This window comes from Leucopleurus acutus (assembly GCF_964270905.1).
Source record: "Leucopleurus acutus genome assembly, chromosome: X".
Taxonomy (NCBI): domain Eukaryota; kingdom Metazoa; phylum Chordata; class Mammalia; order Artiodactyla; family Delphinidae; genus Leucopleurus; species Leucopleurus acutus.
The window spans coordinates 88,352,230-88,377,253 of record NC_139148.1 but is presented as its reverse complement, the minus strand read 5'-3'; the positions used below and the strand labels follow the sequence as shown (position 1 = coordinate 88,377,253).

At 37.1% G+C, this 25,024-nt stretch overlaps 1 protein-coding gene across 3 annotated transcripts in view; it reads left to right on the top strand.

Moving 5' to 3' along the window:
- Positions 1 to 5,882: 5,882 nt before the first annotated feature.
- The window catches only part of ZMAT1 (zinc finger matrin-type 1), a gene marked incomplete at both ends in the record, with an annotated part of 37,756 nt that continues 18,614 nt past the window's right edge, over positions 5,883 to 25,024 (top strand). For 2 of the 3 annotated variants that reach the window (XM_082865015.1, XM_082865014.1), the window contains 4 exons: positions 5,883 to 6,168; positions 20,333 to 20,439; positions 24,346 to 24,447; positions 24,525 to 24,699. In XM_082865015.1, the coding sequence (XP_082721141.1) occupies positions 5,883 to 6,168; positions 20,333 to 20,439; positions 24,346 to 24,447; positions 24,525 to 24,699 (670 nt within the window). Of the gene's footprint in view, positions 6,187 to 20,305; positions 20,440 to 24,345; positions 24,448 to 24,524; positions 24,700 to 25,024 lie in introns of all 3 variants that reach the window. The other variant, XM_082865013.1, reaches the window with a different exon arrangement.

The following is a 25,024-nucleotide window of genomic DNA, read 5'->3' as shown; positions in this document are numbered from 1 at the left end:
TCATTTGTTAGATTAGTGGCCATGTCCTGTGTACTTAAAGCCATGTTAATCTGCTCTAGCAAAGATACCACAACCAATATGGCAGCTGCAATTGAGGCTAATACTTGTTTCAGTTTGTGGTGGCTTACTCTCCTCCTCCATGGTCCCTCTGGACTTTTTATGGTCCAGACTGATAAATTAAGTGGGAAAATGATGGGCATTATTACCACTGCATCCTCTAAGTCTTTAAGAGTGGGACAAATTTCTGCCACTCCCCACAAGATTTTTTAAAAATTTACTGTCTTGGCCAGAGTAGTAGCAATTTCAGAGGCTTCCACTTGGATTTCCCCAGAATAATAGCTTTTTCCTCACAGGCTAAGGAAACGATGTGGAGGTTCTGCCACCTGCCATGTACATTTACTCTAATTATATATTTGTGGATCAGGGAGATGCCAAGCAGATTGTTTCATAGACTTATTAGAACCACAGTGAGTCAGACATGGGATAATTCATATGCTCCCTCTCAAACAGAGAGCCATGAATATGCTTTAGGTCTTCAGGCATCAATGTCAACTAGAACTCCATGTCCAAGAGCCTAAATATGCCTGGGTAATTGTTCCCCAATGTACAATTAGTTAAGTAAAAGGCTATAGGTGTCTTTGGGGAAGGACTCTGTGAACTATCACCATATAAACTTGCTATAGAGTTGCAAGATCCTTACTTCCGCGGACCTCACATCTATGCTGTCCCTGGAGGCTGATAAGACAAAATACTGAAGGGAGTAGGTCTGTTAGATTGAGTGCTAAAGTGAGAGTCAGCCGGTGTGTATCCCATAGTCAGACCCATCAGTCTTTGTAGGACCTGAAGTAGGTCACATTCTCTGTCATCATGTTCAGCACCCAATAAATGCCAACTCATTATTATAGTGAAGTAAATGTCCTGTGGTGCTTTTGAGTAGTTTTAAAAGACCCTGTAAAAATATTCAGACCCTCACCCAAACACTTCTAGAATGGAGCTATTTTAAAAGAAAATCTTTCTTGAAGAAAAGACTTGTGAGTGGCTCTGTTGAAGAGAATTTCAAAGACGTGGATCTGGTCTGTTCAGTACACACACACACACACACACACACACACACACGCACGCACACCAGATATCAGCAAACTAAATTCTCAGACACTTCCTGTATCATAAAATCTCTCTATAATAGAGCTAAATATTTTTTAAATGCTCACGTGAAATACAACCTTTTGCAACAACAAAAAATGGCTACAGTGACATTTATTCTGACATTATTTACATACAGAAAATAATTATTGGCTGGGTAGTAAGATTAGTTCTAAATTTAAAAAAATTTCTAGCTCATACTATTACTTAGGCAATTACTTTTATTTAACTTCATTGTCACTTTAATGCTGAGTAGTCTCTAGCTGAAAGAACAACTCTAAATAGGACCTAAGAGGGCAGTTGATGTCTCTTAAAGCAAGAGCTGCATGGCGATGTAAAGAGGATGGATAACATAAAATGTAAAAGTCAGAAGTCAGGAAAGCACATGAAACAAGTGAAGGTGTGGTGCTGAAATTTGTCCCTGACTCCAAACTCCATTGGGTGATAAAGTGAACAATACCTAAACTGTTCTTCCCTTAACCCATCATAGACGATAAACTTAGGTTTAGGAAAACACTTCCCTATAGTTCCCAACCAGTGAGAATTTTCTGTATGTTTATGGAGCATATGGAGCATTAAGAGTGATTCTGGTAGAGATCTGGATGCTAAATCACATGGTAGGATATTCCCCTCAGACCCTCTCTAGACTGACAAGAGAGTTCTGTGTGTGTCTGTGTGTCTGTGTGATGGGGGTGGGGAGCAGAGAACAAGAATGAGAATATATTTAAGTGTATACCATGAGGCCAAGACATTAGGCATACACAGATATATTTTCTGTGAAGTCTCTGTATAACTTCCTTTTCATTTAACTGTAGAGATATTTGACAACTTTCATATTAATAAAAATATACTTCTATAACATCAATTCCTAATGAGATACATCTTATGCGGTCATAATTTTATCTATATAACTATTACTGCTTCAACAATGGAGAAATATGAAATACTCTTAGTATTCTGCAGATACATTTTATGTGTTTGTACACAATTCAGTTGTTATATCTGTATGTTCATATGTATATATTTTTTGTTTAAAACTTTGTCACATTATACATGCTATTTTATGTCTTTCTTATTTGTACATATCAATGTGTCTATTTGCTTTTCTTTAATTTTACTGTTGTTGAACAACCGGATATTTGATTGCCATTGTTTTTCAGCTTTATTTGTTGATAAAATTTGAACATCACTGTTCTACTTAGATTCTTTTTTTTAACATCTTTATTGGAGTATAATTGCTTTACAATGGTGTGTTAGTTTCTGCTTTTTAACAAAGTGAATCAGCTATACATATACATATATCCCCATATCTCTTCCCTCTTGCGTCTCCCTCCCTCCCACCCTCCCTATTATGTCAATCACACGAGCTATATGCCACTACATTATGTTCTAATTATTTTTTCCATTTTCTTATATCTTTAAGTGTATCGTATTTGGTAATAATGAATTTTTAATTTCCCCACATTATTCCAAACAATGCATATTATGTTTCACTGTAGAAATAGCAAAATAGCAATTGGTATGCTTTTTCTTATTGATTTCTCAAATATTCAAAGATATACTCCTTTATTTATTTTTGACCTCCACCTTAGACCCACTTCCACAACCCCCCACCCCTGTCTTCTCTCTATGATTTGGGGAGTTGGTAGTTAAAACTCATTTCAACCAATACTGTCCTCCTCCCTCTGGTCCAGTGATATAAACAAACCATTTCAATCACTAAATTGAAAATCATGGAAAAGTTAGTTACATCCATGAGGCTGAGTGCATTCTTTAAACGGGGTTAATGAGCCCAGTGTAATATCACTGTTGTGAGATGACTGGGAAATTATGGGAAAAGACTAGCCCATAGCAGGCTTTCATCAATTGTTACTCTCTGCCCCATTCCACCTCCTCTCTCTTGTGAAAGAAATTACTTTGGCATTCACTTAATAGCATTACTGTCATAGAGAGCAATGAGAAGTATAAAAGGAAGACAGGAAAGTAGGTGCATATTGTCACAGTGTATAACTCAGATTTGGTGGCATTTTTGTTTTATGGCATGTCACCAAATGGAGTTGGGGAATGTGCAGAAAATTAACTACTTTCTTTTACTTCATGCATTATCCTCTCCCCTCTTTTTACTGTTTGATTGAACAGCAGACACAGAATTTTCCATAATGCCTAAGAAGGAAGAAGTAACTCTATAATTTAATAAATATTTGTTGACTGCTATAGTCCAAAGACAGGAAATTGTAACTGTCACACAGAGGTCAGCGGGCTCCAGAAAACCATTGCTAATCTTACAGGTCCTCCAAAGCCTTTGGGTGCAAACCTTGCAGAAGAATGTTAAGGCCACCACAAAAACTCATGTTTTGTATCTGTTGGAGTGCATTTAAAGAATGGCTTTTATCTCCATTCTATTCTAAAATGTTTACCATTGGTGAGACATAAACCATATTCAGAATCCTGCTGGCCAAAAAGTCTGGGAAATGTAATTCATAGGCTTCCAGCTTCTGCAACACAGAGGAGAGCATAGAAGGGGATGGAAAGGCTATCCAATACTAGCTGACAGTATTCGAAAAAGTCCTCTGAGTTTTAGTCCTCTAACCTTTCTAATTTTAAAAAAATACCTGATTCCCTATATTAAATCATTTCTGTTCGAAATACCTAGTGTAGTTTTTCTTTTGCTGACTGAATCCTGAGTGATGCACACTCCCAGGAGATTCTGACTGAATAGTTCTTATACAGCAGACTGTGATTCATATTTTCAGAAACAATGGTTTTGAGGGATTCCCCCTCGCATATTGGAAGGAATAAAGTAACACTCCTTTTTATGCTTACCTTGTCCTACTGGCTATTTCAGTGGAATATTTCTTGTGCATGATCTTTCCAGTAGTTTCTTTGATGAGTGAATGCTGCACTAACTTAGAGAAGGACAGGAAAGAACATTAGAGAAACCACCTAATGACTCAGGTAATCTTGGGTAAATTACTGAACCACAAAAACAACATAGAAAATGTCCTTAAGAGCCTAGCACTCCAAGTCTCTGAATTTGTTATTCAGCTCCAGCCAGTTGTTGCCAGTCAGGAATACACAACCAATACTGCCAAATCTTCAAATGCTTTTAAGAGACTTTTTTCTTTTGTATGAAATGCCCCTTTCAAATGTTGACAGGCAAGTAAATAAATAATTGTGCAGTTAAAACATATCTGTGGGCCAGACCTAAGGACTTAGGGACCTAGGCTTGGGGACCACTGGTTTTTGACCTTTGCCCTAGGACTTTACTGTGCTGGACCATGAGAAGTCAGAAATAAAACAAACTGTCTTTTGTCTCAAAATGGTCCCAGGCTATGGACAAGAGAGGCACACAATAAAAATGTGCACAAGATATAGGTGTAGCACAGAGGAGGGTGGAATTAAGTCTAAGCAGGGACAGGACATGTTACCTGGAAGAAGTGATGTATTATTTGTGTTTCCAGGGGTGTATAAGGATTCAGTAGGAAGGTGCCTAATGTGGGGAAAGGGGCATTTCAGGAAGAAGGAGCAATATATACAATAGCATTACATCATGAAATAACAGTTTTTATAGGAATCTGTAAGAAGATTTAATACAGCTAAATAATAAAGTAAAAGAAGTGTGGGGAGGTGGAGGCAGTGGAAGGGGATGAGATAAGGAAGTAAGAGGGGAGACTAATAGTGCAAAGGTGTGTCCTTTGACTGTCTAACAAGCAAAGGTGAGCTATTGATAAATGGCAGCAAACTGGAAATAGATTGGAGGGTTTGAGATCAGAGAAAAGGAGACCAGTGGGACAGATGTCATAGTTCTGGCAAGAGATGATGAGTACTTGAAATAGGGCAATGGAAGTGAGACTGGAAAGGAGAGCATACCCAAGAGAAACTTTTGCACAGATGCACCATGACACACACCCATCAACAGAGAAATGGTTGGATATTGTACAGCATTGACAGTGAGTGAACTACAGCTATATGGATGAATCTCAGAAACAAAATTTTAGTGAAAGAAACAAGCCCCAAAATGCTACCTAGAAAAATATATAAATTTTTGTTAAATTTGAAAACAAGACAACATGGTTTAGGCACACATCTATGGCTAGAATGTATGTAAAAGGGGTATGGAAATAATAACATAAATCAAGATATTGGTTTCTTTGGAAGTTGAGGAAAAAGATGGTGAGGAGATTCAAATTATAAGTAATATTCTAGTTTTTTGGTTGGGTACTGGATTCCCAGGTTTTTATTGTAATTTAGATGGGTAGATCCATAGTTAAGCAGGACCTTAGGGCCCATGATGAAATGCTTCATGACCAAGGCTTCTGCTTATTTCTGTTCACTGAGGGCTGTAAGAAAGGCAGGAGAACATATATTTTAGAGATATTTTGGGGGTGAAATAAATTGGTTTCCAGACATTTTTTTACCTTAAATTGGATTTAGATTAGCTCCTCCAACAGAAGAAGCTTCATTGTGTGAGGCCCACGTGCTTTTACATCCCGCGCTTTTTGCCCTTTGCCCTTGGTCACCGTTGCTTCCCCTCCAAAGGGAGGCGGGTGACGCCGAGCCGTGGGGGGAGGGGAGGGGTGGCCCGCGGATCTGAAGCGTTCCTATTGGTGGAGAGAAGGAGTGAGAATGAGGCTTGAGCCAGAGAGAGAAGAGGGGCAAGGGGCGGGGCTAAGAAGGAGGCGGAGACAAAGGAACTTAACTGGAAAGAGACGAAGTGCAATTGTCCGCGCCTCGCTGCGATGGCGGCGGCGCGAAGCACAGCCACACCGCTGGCGGCGGAGTCTTCCCCTCAGGAAGCTACCGTCTCTGCCGCCTCCTCCTCCTCCTACACCGCCTGCGCGGCGGCGGCGGCGGCGGCGGCGGCGGCAGCAGTTGTGACTGTCTCCTCCGCCACCTCCACCCCTGCCTGCTCGCCTGCCGGTGGCTGCGGCGACGGCGGCGGCGGCTTTGGCGGCTCCACTATGGCGGCGGCGGGGAGGGGGGACAGTAGTTTTAAAGTAGACACCCGCCCTTGCCTCAGAGAAGGTGAGTTCCCGTCCCGGGGTGTGGGGGCGGCCCCGTCTCCTTCGCTGCCTCAGTTCAGTCAGTCCGAGATCGGACTGGGCGCGGTTCGTTAGCGCCCCACCCCCCACCTGCTGTGGCGCAGTAAAGGCCAACCTCACCCCGTCCCGCCCCGCCCCGCCCCGCCGTTGTAGCCCCGAATGTGCCAGACGGACGTAGCAGAGAAGGGCTTCCCTACCTCCCCCTGCCCCGAGAGGGATGGCCCCCAGGAAAAGGAACTGCAGGTTTTCACAAGGCAGGAGTTCGAAGGGAAAAAAATACCACATAATTTCTCTCCCAGTCAGGGCGCTTTAGTATTCTCTGTAGGAAGCTGAGGTGTGATTTGGTGAAAGCAGAGGAGGCAAGGTAGAAAAGTGCAGTGGAACTAGAAGGTCAGGGTAAGGGAAGGGGGACTGACGGAGAGAAGGGGCAGAGATGAGGGAGCAAAGGCCAAAGAAACGAGAGGGAGGAAATCTCCCTTTAGGGAAATTCAGCATCTCGCAGTGTAGAAACTTGCAGTAGTATACGTGAGGAGAGACAACATTAGACATTTGGGGAGGTTAGAGTGTATATTGAGCTTTAAGGTAGGATCGGTTGGATTTTAGGATCGTAGGGTCTGGTGGAGGGGGTTGTACTGAGGAAAGAAGAGAGGGAGAAGCACAGATTTCAGAATTTTCTTTGGCTATTTGAGGGTGTGACCTTATAAAGCAAGGTTTTCATGCCCATCTTTTAGGTGGTTTTGGTTTTAATAAGTGCTTTTGTACCTACCAACAGGTATTACTCCTAACATAAAAAGATATTTCTTGACTATTTCAGTAGAAGTGGTATTTAGTTCACACAAAGTATATTATATACTTGTAAACAGCCTACTAACAGCAAACTGTAAAATTTGCCATTGAAATGTGTTTTAAAGCAGTATTGGAAATGCTTCTTAGGTGGTTGAGACCAAGTCCACCACAGAAGATCTCAGTAAAGCATTTTGCCATAGTAAAGTTCATAATTAATTTCCAGTATATTCTGTGTCACTGTATGCTGCTAATTTGCCTCCAAAGTGAAAGACCGTGGACGCCAAAATAGAGTAAAATAATGTAAGTTACTTTTTCTTAGGAGGACACTGCATTAAAATTATCCCATAAAAATAATTTTCTCTTTACATTCTTAAATTATATATCCCATAACCTTTGACTCCTTTCACTTTGGAGGAATGGCAAAGCAGTAAAAAAAAATCCCTTACAATATTTGTCATATGCACATTACATAAATGGCACTTACTAAATATGGAAGTTAGAAATACACTGTAACATGATGTTTTTTTAATTTATTAACTCTCTTACTGAAAGCAACTTTTGAAAGACTATTTAGTGCATTCAGTCAGGCTGCATTTGTACAGTTGTTCTGGGATGAAAGTATGAAATCTCCTGGATTTTTTGTTTTTATACCAAAGTTTCTGTCTGTAACCAGCAGGAAGGAGAGAACAGTTTTTCAGGGGTGAAGATCACAATTCAGTTTGGCTCTCATGGCCTTTTCACAGTAAGGTTTAGGACCAGCATCTTATGGAAAAAATGCCTTTTTGCCTGGCTCTGTGACTGGCTTGGTTGCATTATCTTTGATATGCAAGTATTAATGGCTTTAAGAGATATAAATTCAGAAAGTAGCAGCAATACCCTGTCTGTACTACTGCTAGCTGGTAAAAATGAGGAGAGCCCTTGAATAGGGGTCTGGTGTAGTGAATCTAGCTTCTGTTGTTAGTTTATACGCTAGATTTTTCTGACCCTGAACAGATTCCAAGCTTCCTGGATTTGGGTCTTGACATTTTTGAAATAGAGGTAATGGAGTAGCCAAACTCGAGGTTGATTTCAGATCTAAAAGCATGAACCATGATTTTGCAGTGCTGCATTGATAATCTTTCGATGGCATTTCCATGGCTGTGCACTGGAACAGTGATTCATAAGCCATAGAAACCTTCATCGAGAGTTATGACCTGACATTCAGTGAGTAATGAAATCTGTGTTGTAAGTGTTGAGACAATTTACTAGGATATGAGAAACCAAATATAATTGCTACCTAAAAATTATCTCTTACCATTTCATTTTGGGTAAATATCCTTCATTAACTGTTCAGTCCAAACCAAAACTCTTAAATTTTCATCTAACAAATTATGCATATTTGATATAGTACACTGTCCAAAACACTATTAGGTCTCAAAATATTTTTGTTTAGATATTTATAAATGCCATAAATGGTTACCAATTATGATAGTGGCTAAAAGAGAAGAGGGAAAAATGTTTCTTGGTGGTGTGCCAATGTCTTTTGCTTGTTTATTTTTTTAAGTCCTAGTTAGGAGATGGCTCTAACAGGTGGCAAAGAATTGTCAAGATTCAGATTATTACAAATCCACTCCAGATAGGACCATTAAAAGTTGTTTGATAAAGCATTTGCTGATCCATTTTCAACTGTAGTCAGCATTCTGGAGGATTTCATCTGTCTTGGGGTTGGTAATGAGCAAATATCAGTGGAGATTAGAGATTGCCAAGCAGGGAAGATTAGAAACTCTGAAAGGTTACAAGTGGGAAATTGGGCAATCAACATAAAAACAATCAACAAATAAAAGAAATGCCAAGTGAACACACATGAAAAAAGCACATACCTACCCCAAATTCATGGCAAGGGGAGTCATGAGAGTTTGAGGGACCCTTCATATTTCATTCAGTGAAGTTTTTCAAAAATGTTTAATGGCTCAAAACTGAATTTTCATCCAGTATTGATGTTGCCATGTGATCATAGTAAAAATCAAAACAAAAATAAACAAAAACCCTCTTGTTTATTTTCCTCTTCCTTTTAAGAAAAAGAAATTATTAAATGGATTCTCTTTTAGATTGGAGGACATGCTGGCATTTAATTTAGTTAATGATCTGTTTGCACAGCCATTACCTAACAAGACTTTCCTTTGTCTTGATGTTATTCAGTAAGTTCAAGTGCAGCATAAGAAAACCTAGTTAATAGCCTTTCCTTCATTTGTTCAGGAATCATTTATTGAACACCTGTGTGTGTGCGTGCGTGCACAGGCTCACATGCACCTGTGCCAGGCACTTGGTTCAGTGCCCAGAATATACAGGCGCACTAGACACAGCTATATTATAGAGCCCAATAGTAGTGCTTGATAGTAAAATTATAAAATAAAAAAATAATTGGGGAAAAAGCAGTTTTAAGGGTAACTAGCCAGACTCCTAAACTATCAAGGCTCCACCATCGTTTATTGTAAATCTGTACTTTGCCCATGGTGTTTCAAATACTATAGGCACACTAAAACACATTATATTATATATCTAATGTTAGTACTAAGGAAGAATAATTAACCAACTGTTAGAATTAATTTTTTTTCCAGACTGAAGCAATTTATTTAACACTTGAAGTTGTTGGCATATTTAACAATCATCAGATAGAGTGTAATACTGATAAAGCATTATATGGGTTAATTTATAAAATATATTCTTAGCAGTTATCTAATAAACAACGTTTGTCATTGATTGAGTACCTACTGGCATAATTGCTTTGCTTTCCAAATTGAGACAATCTTCCAGTGTCACATAAAGTATTTTAAACTACTATGAAACATACATTCATTCGCTCATAAACTGAAGATTTTATAACAAGGGCAAAATAATTAAAATTTTAAAATCAAAATCATAGGTTTTATTTTTCACTGTATTTTATTTTTACAAGAGATAAATAAACTGACACCAAGCATTGTAAATGGATGACCACAACAAAAGCAACAATGATTGCAATTACCAAACACGAAACATACTCATACTATTTCATAATATTGCCATTCAGTCCAGTAATCCTCCACTGTAACAGCTCCTTACTTTGCAGTGAAAATTGATTTCTATATTTTTTGCCTCTGAGTCCCTGTGGGATTTTTCTTTTATTCAAACAAAAGGTCACAAAAATTATAATCATCCTCATCAGTTCACTGAGTCCCATGTAATTAATTTTTTTTATTTTGATCTTTTGTTAGCACTTTTATGAATTCACCAGTTTTCCATTAGAGTTTTGAAAATGCTTATTCATTCAGTTCAGCAGTATACTCAGTTACCAGAAACCTGTACTTGTCAGAGTCTTTTCCATGAACACCTTGAAGATGAAACCCTTTTATAGGAACATTTTTGTGAAAGCATCAGAGTACACCCAGAACTGTCTGTAAATGACAAAAGACGTAAAAATGACCACGGTTAAAGATTTGATGAAAGTTCATATTAATGCAATTGATAAGGATATTTAGTTATTTCTGAAATATACATTTTAAAGTAATAACTAGATTATGACATATAACATTATACCAGAACATATAAGATTTTTAGAAATTTCATGTAATGTCTGAAACATTTATATTAATGTATTTCCATACAAATAACCCAAAGGAAGTTTAGTATTAGTTGTTTTTCTTTGTTTTTTTTTATACTGCAGGTTCTTATTAGTCATCAATTTTATACACATCAGTGTATACATGTCAATCACAATCACCCAATTCACACAACCATCCCCACCCCACCATGGTTTTCCCCCCTTGGTGTCCACACGTCTGTTCTCTACATCTGTGTCTGAACTTCTGCCCTGCAAACTGGTTCATCTGTACCATTTTCACATACATGCGTTAATATACAATATTTGTTTTTCTGACTTACTTCACTCTGTATGACAGTCGCTAGGTCCATCCACATCTCAACAAATGACTCAGTTTCGTTCTTTTTTATGGCTGAGAAATATTCCATTGTATATATGTACCACAACTTCTTTATCTGTTCGTCTGTCGATGGGCATTTAGGTTGCTTCCATGACCTGGCTATTGTAAATAGTGCTGCAGTGAACATTTTGGTACATGACTCTTTTTGAATTATGGTTTTCTCAGGGTATATGCTCAGTAGTAGGATTCCTGGGTCGTATGGTAGTTATATTTTTAGTTTTTTAAGGAACCTCCATACTGTTCTCCTTAGTGGCTGTATGAATTTACACTCCCACCAAAGTGCAAGAGGGTTCCCTTTTCTCCACACCCTCTCCAGCATTTATTGTTTGTACATTTTTTAATGATGGACATTCTGACCAGTCTGAGATGATATCTCATTGTAGTTTTGACTTGCATTTCTCTAATGATTAATGATGATGAGCATTCTTTCATGTGTTTGTTGGCAATCTGTATATCTTCTTTGAAGAAATGTCTATTTAGGTCTTCTGCCCATTTTTGGACTGGGTTGTTTGATTTTTTGATATTGAGCTGCATGAGCTGCTTGTAAATTTTGGAGATTAATCCTTTGTCAGTTGCTTCATTTGCAAATATTTTCTCATTCTGACGGTTGTCTTTTCATCTTCTTAATGGTTTCCTTTGCTGTGCAAAAGCTTTTAAGTTTCATTAGCTCCAATTTGTTTATTTTTGTTTTTATTTTCATTTCTCTAGGACGTGGGTCAAAAAGGATCTTGCTGTGATTTATATCATAGAGTGTTCTGCCTATGTTTTCCTCTAAGAGTTTGATAGTCTCTGGCCTTACATTTAGATCTTTAATCCATTTTGAGTTTATTTTTGTGTATGGTGTTAGGGAGTGTTCTAATTTCATTCTTTTACATGTAGCTGCCCAGTTTTCCCAGCCCCACTTGTAGAAGAGGCTGTCTTTTCTCCACTGTATATTCTTGCCTCCTTTATCAAAGATAAGGTGACCATATGTGCGTGGGTTTACCTATGGGCTTTCTATCCTGTTCCATTGATCTATATTTATGTTTCTGTGCCAGTACCATACTGTCTTGATTACTGTAGCTTTGTAGAATAGTCTGAAGTCAGGGAGCCTGATTCCTCCAGCCTGGTTTTTCTTTCTCAAGATTGCTTTGGCTATTCGGGGTCTTTTATGTTTCCATACAAATTGTGAAATTTTTTGTTCTAGTTCTGTGAAAAATGCCAGTGATAGTTTGATAGGGATTGCATTGAATCTGTAGATTTCTTTGGGTAGTAGAGTCATTTTCATAATGTTGATTTTTCCAATCCAAGATCATGGTATATCTCTCCATCTATTTATATCAACTTTAATTTTTTTCATCAGTGTCTTATAATTTTCTGCATACAGGCCTTTTGTCTCCTTAGGTAGCTTTATTCCTAGATATTTTATTCTTTCTGTTGCAGTGGTAAATGGGAGTGTTTTCTTAATTTCTCTTTAAGATTTTTCATCATTAGTGTATAGGAATGCAGAGATTTCTGTGCATTAATTTTCTATCCTAGTACTTAACCAAATTAATTGATTAGCTCTCAGAGTTTTCTGGTAGCATCTTTAGGATTCTCTATTTATAGTATCATGTCATCTGCAAACAGTGACAGCTTTACTTCTTTTGCAATTTGGATTCCTTTTATTTCCTTTTCTTCTCTGATTGCTGTGGCTAAAACTTCCAAAACTATGTTGAGTAAGAGTGGTGAGAGTGGGCAACCTTGTCTTGTTCCTGATCTTAGTGGAAATGCTTTCAGTTTTTCAGCATTGAGGACCATGTTGGCTGTGGGTTTGTCATATATGGCCTTTATTATGTTGAGAAATGTTCCCACTATGCCAACTTTCTGGAGGGTTTTTATCATAAATGGGTGTTGAATTATGTCAAAAGTTTTCTCTGCATTGATTGAGAGGATCATATGGTTTTTCTCCTTCAATTTGTTAATATGGTGTATCACGTTGATTGATTTGCGTATATTGACGAATCCTTGCATTCTTGAGATAAACCCCAGTTGATCATGGTGTATGATCCTTTTAATGTGCTGTTGGATTCTGTTTGCTAGTATTCTGTTGAGGATTTTTGCATCTATGTTCATCAGTGATATTGGCCTATGGTTTTCTTTCTTTTTCACATCTTTGTCTGGTTTTGGTATCACAGTGATGGTGGCCTCATAGAATGAGTTTGGGAGTGTTCCTCCCTCTGCTATATTTTGGAAGAGTTTGAGAAGGATAGGTGTTAGCTCTTTTCTAAATGTTTGATAGAATTTGCCTGTGAAGCCATCTGGTCTTGGGCTTTTTTGTTGGAAGATTTTTTTTTTTTGCGGTATGTGGGCCTCTCACTCTTGTGGCCTCTCCCGTTGCGGAGCACAGGCTCCGGACGCGCAGGCTTAGTGGTCGCGGCTCATGGGCCTAGCCACTTCGCGGCATGTGGGATTTTCCTGGACTGGGGCACGAACCCATGTCCCCTGCATCGGCAGGCGGACTCTCAACCACTGCGCCACCAGGGAAGCCCCTGTTGGAAGATTTTTAATCACAGTTTCAATTTCAGTGCTTGTGATTGGTCTGATCATATTTTCTATTTCTTCCTCGTTCAGTCTCGGAAGGTTGTGCATTTCAAAGAATTTATCCATTTCTTCCAGGATGTCCATTTTATTGGCATATAGTTGCTTGTAGTAATCTCGCATGATCCTTTGTATTTCTGCAGTGTCAGTTGTTACTTCTCCTTTTTCATTTCTAATTCTATTGATTTGAGTCTTCTCCCTTTTTCTCTTGATAAGTGTGGCTAATGGTTTATCCACTTTTTTATCTCCTCAAAGAACTGGCTTTTAGTTTTATTGACCTTTGCTATCGTTTCCTTCATTTCTTTTTTAATTTATTTCTGATCTGATCTTTATGATTTCTTTCCTTCTGGTAACTTTGGGGTTTTTTTGTTCTACTTTCTCTAATTGCTTTAGGTGTAAGGTTAGGTTTTTTATTTGAGATGTTTCTTGTTTCTTAAGGTAGGATTGTATTGCTATAAACTTCCCTCTTAGAACTGCTTTTGCTGCATCCCATAGGTTTTGGGTCGTCGTGTTTTCATTGTCATTTGTTTCTAGGTATTATTTGATTTCCTCTTTGATATCTTCAGTGATCTCTTGTTTATTAAGTACTGTGTTGTTTAGCCTCCATGTGTTTGTTTTTCTTACAGATTTTTTCCTGAAATTGATATCTAGTCTCATACCGTTGTGGTTGGAAAAGGTACTTGATACAATTTCAATTTTCCTAAATTTATCAAGGCTTGCTTTGTGACCCAAGATATGATCTGTCCTGTAGAATGTTCCGTGAGCACTTGAGAAGAATGTGTATTCTGTTGTTTTGGGATGGAATGTCCTATAAATATCAATTAAGTCCATCTTGTTTAATGTATCATTTAAAGCTTGTGTTTCCTTATTTATTTTCATTTTGGATGATCTGTCCATTGGTGAAAGAGGGGCGTTAAAGTCCCCTATTATGATTGTGTTACTGTCGATTTCCCCTTTTACAGCTGTTAGTATTTGCCTTATGTATTGAGGTGCTCCTATGTTGGGTGCATAAATATTTACAATTGTTATATCTTCTTCTTAGATTGATCCCTTGATCATAATGTAGTGTACTTCTTTGTCTCTTGTAATAGTCTTTGTTTTAAAGTCTATTTTGTCTAATTTGAGAATTGCTACTCCAAATTTCTTTGATTTCCATTTGCATGGAATATCCTTTTCCATCCCCTCACTTTCAGTCTGTATGTGTCCCTAGGTCTGAAGTGGGTCACTTTTAGACAGCATATATATGGGTCTTGTTTTTGTATCCATTCAGCCAATCTATGTCTTTTGGTGGCAGCATTTAATCTATTTACATTTAAGGTAATTAGTGATATGTAAGTTCCTATTACCACTTTCTTAATTGTTTTGTGTTTATTATTGTAGGTCTTTTCCTTCTGTTTTGTTTCCTGCCTAGAGGAGTTCCTTTAGCATTTGTTGTAAAGCTGGTTTGGTGGTGCTGAATTCTGTTAGCTTTTGCTTGTCTGTAAAGGTTTTAATTTCTCAGTCATTCTGATGAGATCCTTGCTGGGTAGAGTAATCTTGGTTGTAGGTTTTTCTCCTTCATCACTTTGTATATGTCCTGACTCTCCCTTCTGGCTTGCAGAGTTTCTGCTGAAAGATCAGCTTTTAACCTTTTGGGGATTCCCTTATGTGTTATTTGTTGTTTTTCCCTTGCTGCTTTTTATATTTGTTCTTTGTATTCAATTTTTGATAGTTTGATTAATATGTGTCTTGGTGTGTTACTACTCCTTGGGTTTATCCTGTATGTGACTCTCTGCGCTTCCTGGACTTAATTATCTATTTCCTTTCCCATAATAGGGAAGTTTTCAACTATAATCTCTTCAAATATTTTCTCAGTACCTTTGTTTTCCTCTTCTTCTTCTGGGACCCATATAATTCAAATGTTGGTGCCCTTAATGTTGTCCCAGATATCTCTGAGACTGTCCTCAATTCTTTTCATTTTTTTTCTTTATTCTGCTCTGCAGTAGTTATTTCCACTATTTTATCTTCCAGGTCACTTATCCGTGCTTCTGCCTCAGTTATTCTGCTATTGATCCCTTCTAGAGAATTTTTAATTTCATTTATTTTGTTGTTCATCACTGTTTGTTTGCTCTTTAGTTCTTCTAGGTCCTTGTTAAATGTTTCTTGTATATTCTCCATTCTATTTCCGATATTTTGGATCAATTTTGCTATCATTTTTCTGAATTCCTTTTCAGGTAGACTGCCTATTTCCTCTTCATTTGTTAGGTCTGGTGGGTTTTTACCTTGCTCCTTCATCTGCTGTGTGTTTCTCTGTCTTTTCATTTTGCTTAACTTACTGTGTTTGGGGTGTCCTTTTCGTAGGCTGCAGGTCGTCGTTTCCATTGTTTTTGGTGTGTGTCCCCAGTGGCTAAGGTTGACTCAGTGGGTTGTGTAGGCTTCCTGGTGGAGGGGACTCGTGCCTGTGTTCTGGTGGATGAGGCTGGATCTTCTCTGTCTGGTGGGCAGTTCCACATCTGGTGGTGTGTTTTGGGGTGTCTGTGGCCTTATTATGATTTTAGGCAGCTTCTGTGCTAATGGATGGGGTTGTGTTCATGTCTTGCTAGTTGTTTGGCACAGGTTGTCCAGCACTGTAGCTTGCTAGTCATTGAATGGAGCTGGGTTTTTTCGTTGAGATGGAGATCTCTGGGAGATTTTTGCCATTTGATATTATGTGAAGCTGGGAGGTCTCTTTTGGACCAGTGTCTTGAACTTGGCTCTCCCACCTCAGTGGCCCAGCGCTGACACCTGGCTGGAGCACCAAGAGCCTGTCCTCCACGCAGCTCAGAATAAAAGGGAGAAAAGAAAGAGAGAAAGAAGAAGATAAAATAAAATAAAGTAAAATAAATAAAATATTAAAACCTGAAAAAAAATAAATTAAATAATTATTAAGAAAAAAAATTTTAAGTAATAAAAAAAAAAAGACGGACAGACAGAACCCTAGGGTAAATGGTAAAAGCAAAGCTGTACAGACAATAATCACACACAGAAGCATACACATAAACACTCACAAAAAGAGAAAAAGGGAGAAAAATATACATATCATTGCTCCCAAAGTCCACCTCCTCAATTTGGGATGATTCGTTGTCTACTCAGGTATTCCACAGATGCAGGGTACATCAAGTTGATTGTGGAGATTTAATGCGCTGCTCCTGAGGCTGCTGGGAGAGATTTCCCTTTCTCTTCTTTGTTCGCACAGCTCCCGGGGTTCAGGTTTGGATTTGGCCCTGCATCTGTGTGTAGGTCTCCTGAAGGCTTCTGTTCTTCACTCAGACAGGACAGGGTTAAAGGAGCAGCTGATTCGGGGGCTCTGGCTCACTCAGGCCGGGGGGAGGTAGGGGTACAGATGTGGGGTGAGCCTGCGGCGGCAGAGACCCCCGTGACCTTGCACTAGCCTGAGGCGCACCGTGCGTTCTCCTGGGGAAGTTGTCCCTGGATCACGGGACCCTGGCAATGGCGGGCTGCACAGGCTCCACGTAGGGGAGGTGATAGTGACCTGTGCTTTCATACAGGCTTCTTGGTTGCTGCAGTAGCAGCCTTAGCGTCTCATGCTCATCTCCGCACCCCCGTTGATGCACTCTCCTCCGTGGCTCCGAAGCTGCCCCCCTCCACCACCTGCAGTCTCTGTCCGGGAAGGACCTTCCTAGTGTTTGGAAAACTTTCCTCCTTCACAGCTCCCTCCCAGTGGTGCAGGTCCCGTGCCTATTCTTTTATCTCTGTTTTTTCTTTTTTCTCTTGCCCTACCCAGGTTACGTGGGCAGTTTCTTGCCTTTTGGGAGGTCTGAGGTGTTCTGCCAGCGTTCAGTAGGTGTTCTGTAGGAGTTGTTCCACATGTAGATGTATTTCTGATGTATTTGTGGGGAGGAAGGTGATCTCCGCATCTTACTCTTCCGTCATCTTGAAGCTCCTCTCATATCCCTTTTTAATCACTTCTTTTCCTTTGTTGAATGCAGAATTAAGTCCAAATGCCCTGATGAAGCCAATTATGATTTGGCCTCATTCCAAGCTTTCAATTATTGTCTTTCATATTCTTGTGTATCCCCAGGTACCTTTTTCCCACTCTTTTTAATCTGAATTTTATTCATCTTTTAAAGCTTAGTTCAATACCTGTTTACCTCTAGAAAGCTTTTCCCAAACTCCTCAGCAGGAACCCACTGTACCTTATGTCTTATATCACTTATGACATTTTGATCTTGTAATCATAGTTCTTTTTAAAAATAATTAATTAATTAATTTAACTGCACCGGGTCTTAGTTGCGGCACGGGGATCTTTAGTTGTGGCCTGCAGGATCTTCGTTGCTGCACGCAGAATCTTTAGTTGCGGCCTGCAGGATCTTCGTTGCGGCATGCAGGATTTTTCAGTTGTGGTATGCGAACTCTTAGTTGCGGAATGTGGGATCCAGTTCCCCCACCAGGGATTGAACCCAGGCCCCTGCATTGGGAGTGTAGAGTCCTCACCACTGGACCACCAGTGAAGTCCCCATGGTTCTTTCTATACACATATTCCTTACTAAATTATAAATTCCTTGAGATTAGGAGTTATTCACTTGCTGTGTCATTTCCAACATGTGGAACAGTCATGTATTTATAATGGAAAAAAGTCAAGGTAAAACAAAGTTCCGCTCCACCAAATAACACATGTGACAAGTTATTTTGATTTCAGTGAATCCTAATTTCCTAACCTTCAGAATGTGGCAAATATCACTTACCTTGCAGACTTATTTAAAGAACTAAAGGGGTAAGCTATTACCTTGTTTACACATAGAGGGCCTTCAATAAGTGCTCTTTATTTTTTCTTATCTCTTTCCAAAATGTGTACCATAGTACTTTGAAACTAACCTCAGTAAATACCAATAAAGCTAAATGATGTGCAAGACATTGAGGGCCTGAACTTGGGTAGTGTTATGGGGAATTAAAAGGAAGAGATGGATATCAGATAATGTTATAAACTAGAATTGACATGAAACAGTGATTTGCTGGGGAGCAGAATGGCTGAGATTTTGAGTCTGGAATATTATGCCATTTAATAAAGAAAAACAGACCAAGATCTTGTTTGAGAAAATGAGTCAAAGGCAATAAGTCTAGGCAATACCATTCTAAAGGAAAAGTTGTAGGGGTACCAGTAACTTCATGGACTTCATGGAAATTTATCTGGGTCACCAGTAATGAAAGGCTAGGTTAAAATATTTAGCCTTCATATTTCCCAACTTGAGTGTCAGTGTCAAACTTTGACTATTAGAAGTGGGGAAATCTGGAATTAAAGGTTCATCTAGGAAAGAAATGAGTGTTAAATTTTAGGAATTGTTGAACCTCTAAATTAGTAGTTTCCTTTTGTCTTCTTAATGGAAACTTTTCCTCTGTAACAAGTTATATTGCCACCAAATGATAATATTTACTTATTATTAAAGAATTCAATAGGAAGCTCAATATCTTATCACTATGCTCAGATTGCATATAGTAGTTAATTCTGAAACAAGGCAAGTCCTGAAATACATTTTAGTTAAACTCTCTACCTTGCTGACTTTAAGAGTCAAAGTTAGAGAAATCATATATTTTAAAACAACCTAAAAATAATTCAGAGAGGATACTATATATTATAGGGATAAATTTTTAAGTGTTCATCAACTTGTTTTTGACATGTTCCTGGTTACAGTTATTATTATCTTGAGCATGCAATTTAAGTAAGCATTTTAATCCATACAGTGGTACTGAAAACAAAGCTTAGTTGTAGATATCCAACATAACTTTTAAAATAAATACCTCTAAAGGTTAAAATAGAAAGTCCTACATAATAGAAAGTCCTACATAATTCTTGCAAAAATTGAAAGAAAACAGTTGTACAGAAAATAAAATGTTAAATTTTCTCCCTTTCTTCCTTTTCTAGCCCCGCTTCCCAAAGTTAATCACTTTTAAATTTAATTTATATCTTTCCATATTTTTTATATGTGATGTATATTTAATTTTTGTTAGTGTTGGAAATGGATGTATTGTATTTATTGTTCTACAACTTTTTATCCATTTAATATATCATTGGCCTTTCTCTGTGAAAGTATGTGTGGTATCAGCTTATTCATTTAAATAGCCAAATAGCAAACAAAATTTTGATGTTTTGTGATTTATACCTTATAGATGCACTAATAAATTTGGGGGGAATACATTGCAGCTGTTAAGAAGTTTAGATAGAAGTGTGGACCTCAAGTGTAAATTCAGAAAATTTTGGCATGTGTTATTTATTACAGTGAGAAACATTTAGAAATAACGTTATTATATGGACATTACTTTATATCTTTGGCGGCTTCTGTGAGACTTGTTTGGCCAGATGAATGTGCTAATGTTCGTACAACAATGGAAAATGTTTGCCTACTATGGGAAAAATTTTTTTGTGGTTCCGTGTGATTTTTAGATAACATTGGAACCATAGCTCCAGATAAGTGACAGTCTTATAACAATGCCTTTTTAAGGATTGTCTACTGTAAAACACAAATTCCAAGGCTTGGTTTTTTAATCCTGCTGCTCATTATTGGTGCCCCAAATCAGTCTACGAAGCTCATGAAGTTACTGGTACCCCCATAACTTTTCATTTGGAATGGTATTGCCTAGGCTTATCATGTTAAATAAATAACACTTGCTATATCCTACATTAGAGGCATATTTATTATGCTCATATTAAATTGCATACTCAATAAGCAAAAAGCTTTTACTGTAGCCTCACAAGCACTCAGGTTTGAGGTGGTATATGAAACAATATGTAGTTGAAGAATGAAAATGATACTTCTAAATATTCATTTATGTGATATATAGTCTCATTACCCTTTATTTTATTCATAGATATGACTTGGAAAGAACAGGAAAAGACTGAACTTTTTACAGATAATTTTTGTAATATATGTGGAGTGGTGCTGCAGTTTGAATCACAAAGGATTTCACATTATGAGGTAGGTTAAAAATACTGGGAATAGAATCTAAAATAGGTTTTTAAATATAACAGATAAACTTCATATATTATCTGTTTTTGATTCTTATGAGAATCCTGTGTATTATTTCCCTTTGATGGATGAGGAGCTTGGCTCAGAGAGGGACAGTAACTTACTAGCTTAAGTTTGGAGAATTTGGGTTTAAACTTAGCCTTTTTGACTCCAAAGCATGTTTTCTTTTCTTCACATCATTCTGCCTCCATTTGTATCTATCAAGCCACTATATCCTTCGTGTCCTTGTAGTAAATATAAGGGAAGTTTTATAAAGCTTGTGTAGGAAACAGTTAATGTGAATCAAGGGATATTATTGAACTCCAGAGTTTTCCTTTACAGTAAATGAAGGATAAAAACAAAATGAACTCGTCTTGCACTTAATTTAGCTACATGTTTTTAAGCACAGTACCATAGAATTCTAGAGTTAAAAGAGGAATGTATAATGTTCTTACTTCTTTAGTTTATTGATTAGAAAACTGAAACCCAGAGGGATAGTGATTCTGCATAGCTAATCTTGGCATGACTAAGCTTAAAAATGATTTCTTCTAATTTCATATCCAGTGTTCTTTCCTTTCTTTTAGTGTTGTCTCCCATTTCTACATCATATTATGAACTATTGGATTTATTTTCATATCTGGTATCCATGTTAACAAAAGTACTAGATACATTTACTTAAAAGAAATATAATGCCAGTTCTACTTTTTTAAACACCTCATCTTGTTTTGCCCATTGCTAATCTTATTGGCAACTATATTTCAGTCCTTATGTTGATTGGGATTCAATTACTGTAATTACAGATAGCGAAATTGTGTTGGCTGTGGATTGAGAGGACGTAGATTCAAGTCTTAACTCCACCATTGTTGTGAAACCCTGGGCAAATCACTTTACCTCTCTGAGCATGTTTCTTGAGCCTGCAAAATGGGGGCGTAAGATCTCTCTTACTATACTTGTGAGAATTAAGTGAAATCAGATATGTGATTGTGCCTAGCATATCCTGGGACCCCAAAGCTCAAAGATTTAGAGTTAATAAAGAGAGACATATAATAAAGGGGCTCTGTGATAACTGTGGTTGGAGCCATTTGAATTTAAATTTGAAAAATCACTTTTATGGGCTTATGAAGTACTATTCAGTGTAGAAAATATACAAAAATATAAGAAAATATGAATCAATCATAATTCTGTTGCTTGTAAGTAAGCATCATTTAATTAACTTCTGTTTAGTTTATATGATTCCAGTATGCTTTCTAAACACACAGACATATTTTTACAAAAGAGAATTGTATGTTGTTTTGCACTTGCTTTTTCATATAAGAACATATTCTGAACACTTTGTCTTATCATTACATCGTTTTACTTTTCTGTAATAGTTTAATGGCTATAAGGCATTATGTTATGTAATGTTGTAGCATATTTTTAAATTTAAATTCCAGTGCCATCTGTAAGTTTGGTACTTAAGCTTGTTAAATAATCAAATCAAAACTATACATGACTTTCCATATATTTGAAAGCACTTCTGTGCAAATATCCTACTTGAAAAGGTGATTTTTTTTCTCTTTAGTATACAGCTTGGTTAATAGCGTCAGACTATCTCAGCATAGTATTTATTGTTCATGTAAAATAGGACAGTACTGCAGAAGATTTGAATTTTAATGAGGTTGCACTTATTAATATTTCCTTTTGTATTTATACTTACATGTTTAAGAAACCATTCTTTGTTCTTTTGTCATATAGATATTTCTATTTTCTTCTAATACTTTTAAAAGCTTTATTTTTTAGGTTAAAGTGTTTGATCCATCTGGTATTGATTTTCACATATGGAGGGTGGTAACATTATTTTCCATACAGATAACCAGGTATCCCAGCAATATTTATTTAAACAGTCCATCCTTGCCTCACTGATTTGTAGTGGCATCTCTATCATAAGTTAATTTATATATATATTTATAATGTTATTACGTTCTATTGTATTGCTTTGTTTGCCTGTCTCTATAATAATTTCACCTTATTAGTATAGCTTTAAAATATGCCATGATACCTGGTAGGGAAAATTTATATGACAAAAAACTCATTATAAAGTTAAAAGACAAGCCACAGATTGAGTGCTATTTATAACCGATATAACTAACAAAGGATTAGTATCTAGAATATATAAAGAACTATATATCAATTAGAACAAGAAACAACCCAATAGAAAAATGGGAAAGTGTTATAAACAGGCTATAGAAGAGATACTTAACTTCAGAAGTGATCATATGGGAAATGCAAGTTAAAGTGATAATGAACTATCTTATCAAAACCATCATGTTCGCAAAAATTGAAATCTAATAGCACTTAACACTTCAGGAGAATATAGGAAGACAAATCACTCATATATGCTACATTTGGAGTTGTAAACTGCTTCAACATCTTTTTTTAAATTATTTTTTATTGGAATATAGTTGCTTGCTTCAACATCTTTGGAGAGAAATTTTATAATACCTATTAAAGCTGAAAACCCTCATACCTTATAAGCCAAATAGTCCATATCTAGGTGTCTACTTTAAAGAAACTCTTGGACATTATATTAGGAGATATATTTACATATGTTCAGTGCAGAAATGCTTGTGATAGCAAAATAAACAGAAACATAACTGCCTTCAGTAGGTAACTTGATGGGTAGCATATGGAGTGGAATATTATGCAGCATGTAATATGAATGAACTAGAGCTATATGTATCAATATGGGCAAATCTTACATAATATTGAGTTATAAAAAGTTGAAAAGGATATGAATAGACTGATTTCATTTTCATAAAATTAAAAAAATGACAGTAGTACATAATACTGTTTATGGGTACATGCATATCTAGTAAAAGAAGAGAGGCATAGAGGAAATGATATAGACCAACTTTAAGATAGTGGTTACCTATTGGGAGGAGGGGAGGGATTGTTGGCATGAGGAGATAGGACTGTATGTGTAAAATTTCACCTCTTTTGAAAAGGAGATCTGAAACAAATATAGAAAAATGTTAATAGTATCTGTTAAAACTGGGCAGTGGGTATGTACTTCAGCTATATTATTTCCTGTGCTTTTCTATATATATATATTTCACAATTTAAAATGCTGTAGAGAGAGGGTAAGTAGTTGCCTCACAGTATATGTTCAGGAATGTTAGTTTCCCTTCTATTTACACCAACATTTTTGTTATTATGTATTTTGTTCTACATTTGTTCAGAGATTTTTCTAATGTGCCTAACCTAGAAGAGTTAATTTCCTCACATAAAAGAATTTTAGAGGTAAGCAGTACAGGGCTGATGTGACAGCTCCATAACATTATCAGAGATCTAGGCATTTTCTCTCTTTCTACTCTGATGAACTAGCCTCTGTCCTCAAGATCCCCCATAGTCCCAGATGACCTTTAAATCTTAATTCCAGAAGCAGGAGGGAAGAAGGTTAGAAGAAGGGTTCATCCTCCATCCTTTTAGGAGGCTTCCCAGAAGTTCTACCCAGCATTTCAGATTACATCTTATTGGCCAGAATAGAGTCACAAGATTACGTCTTGCTGAAAGGGAGGCTGGAACATGCAGTCTTTTAGCTGGGTATATTGCCTAAGATGTGTAACTAAGGAAGAAGAATAAGTTTGATATTAGGCAAAAAAATCTAGGAGTCTCTGTCAAAAACAAAAACCTAGAAGTTATTGGACTCTAAATTACAGCATTATTTTCATTTTAATTGAGATTTAGAGATTTGAAAGCATGTGAAGCCTTTTCGTAAACTTGGTACACATTAAATATATTTCAATTCACGGGTACTGTCCTCAAATTTGAAGAGGTGTAAATTTGGGGTACCTCTTATTGAATAAACAAAGTCATATTATATATATATATTTTTAGAGTGAAAAACATGATCAAAATGTTAGGTTTTATTTTCAAATGCATGGGGAACAAAATGAAGTGCCTGGTAGGAAAATGAAGATGGATGTTAGGAATTTTCAGGTGAGTGTCCTTTGTTGATGTTGTAATTCGAAGGTTTGAGTTATTGAATCTTTCTAACAAGATTGTGCTTATTTCAGATGCATAGGAGTGAAGTAGTGGACAGAAACAAATTTTGTGATCTCTGCAACATGATTTTTAGCTCCCCAGTTGTTGCTCAGTCTCACTATGTGGGGAAATTCCATGCTAAAAAACTGAAGCAATTAATGGAGGAGCATGATCAGGTATCTCCATCAGGATTTCAGCCAGAGATGGGTAAGATGACATTCACTCTTTAACTTCAATACAGGGTCTCTCTATAATTTTTTCCCATCTCTGCCATCCATTTTTTATTGGAGAGACTTTTACTCTGCCACAGTAACTTGGTTCTTCTTCTGCCTGGTTAATCTCTTTCTGTATCCTTGTAATTTAATATAGAGATCATAATTGCTAGCTGAATTTTAAGAAATGTTGTGACCTCACCTTTTCAGTTTATTAAATCCAAATAAAAGCAAGTTATTTGCTATGTTGCTATACAGAAAGAACAATAAGCAACCTGAACTCTCCAGTTTCTAATCAAATTATAAAGTCTTAGCTCCTT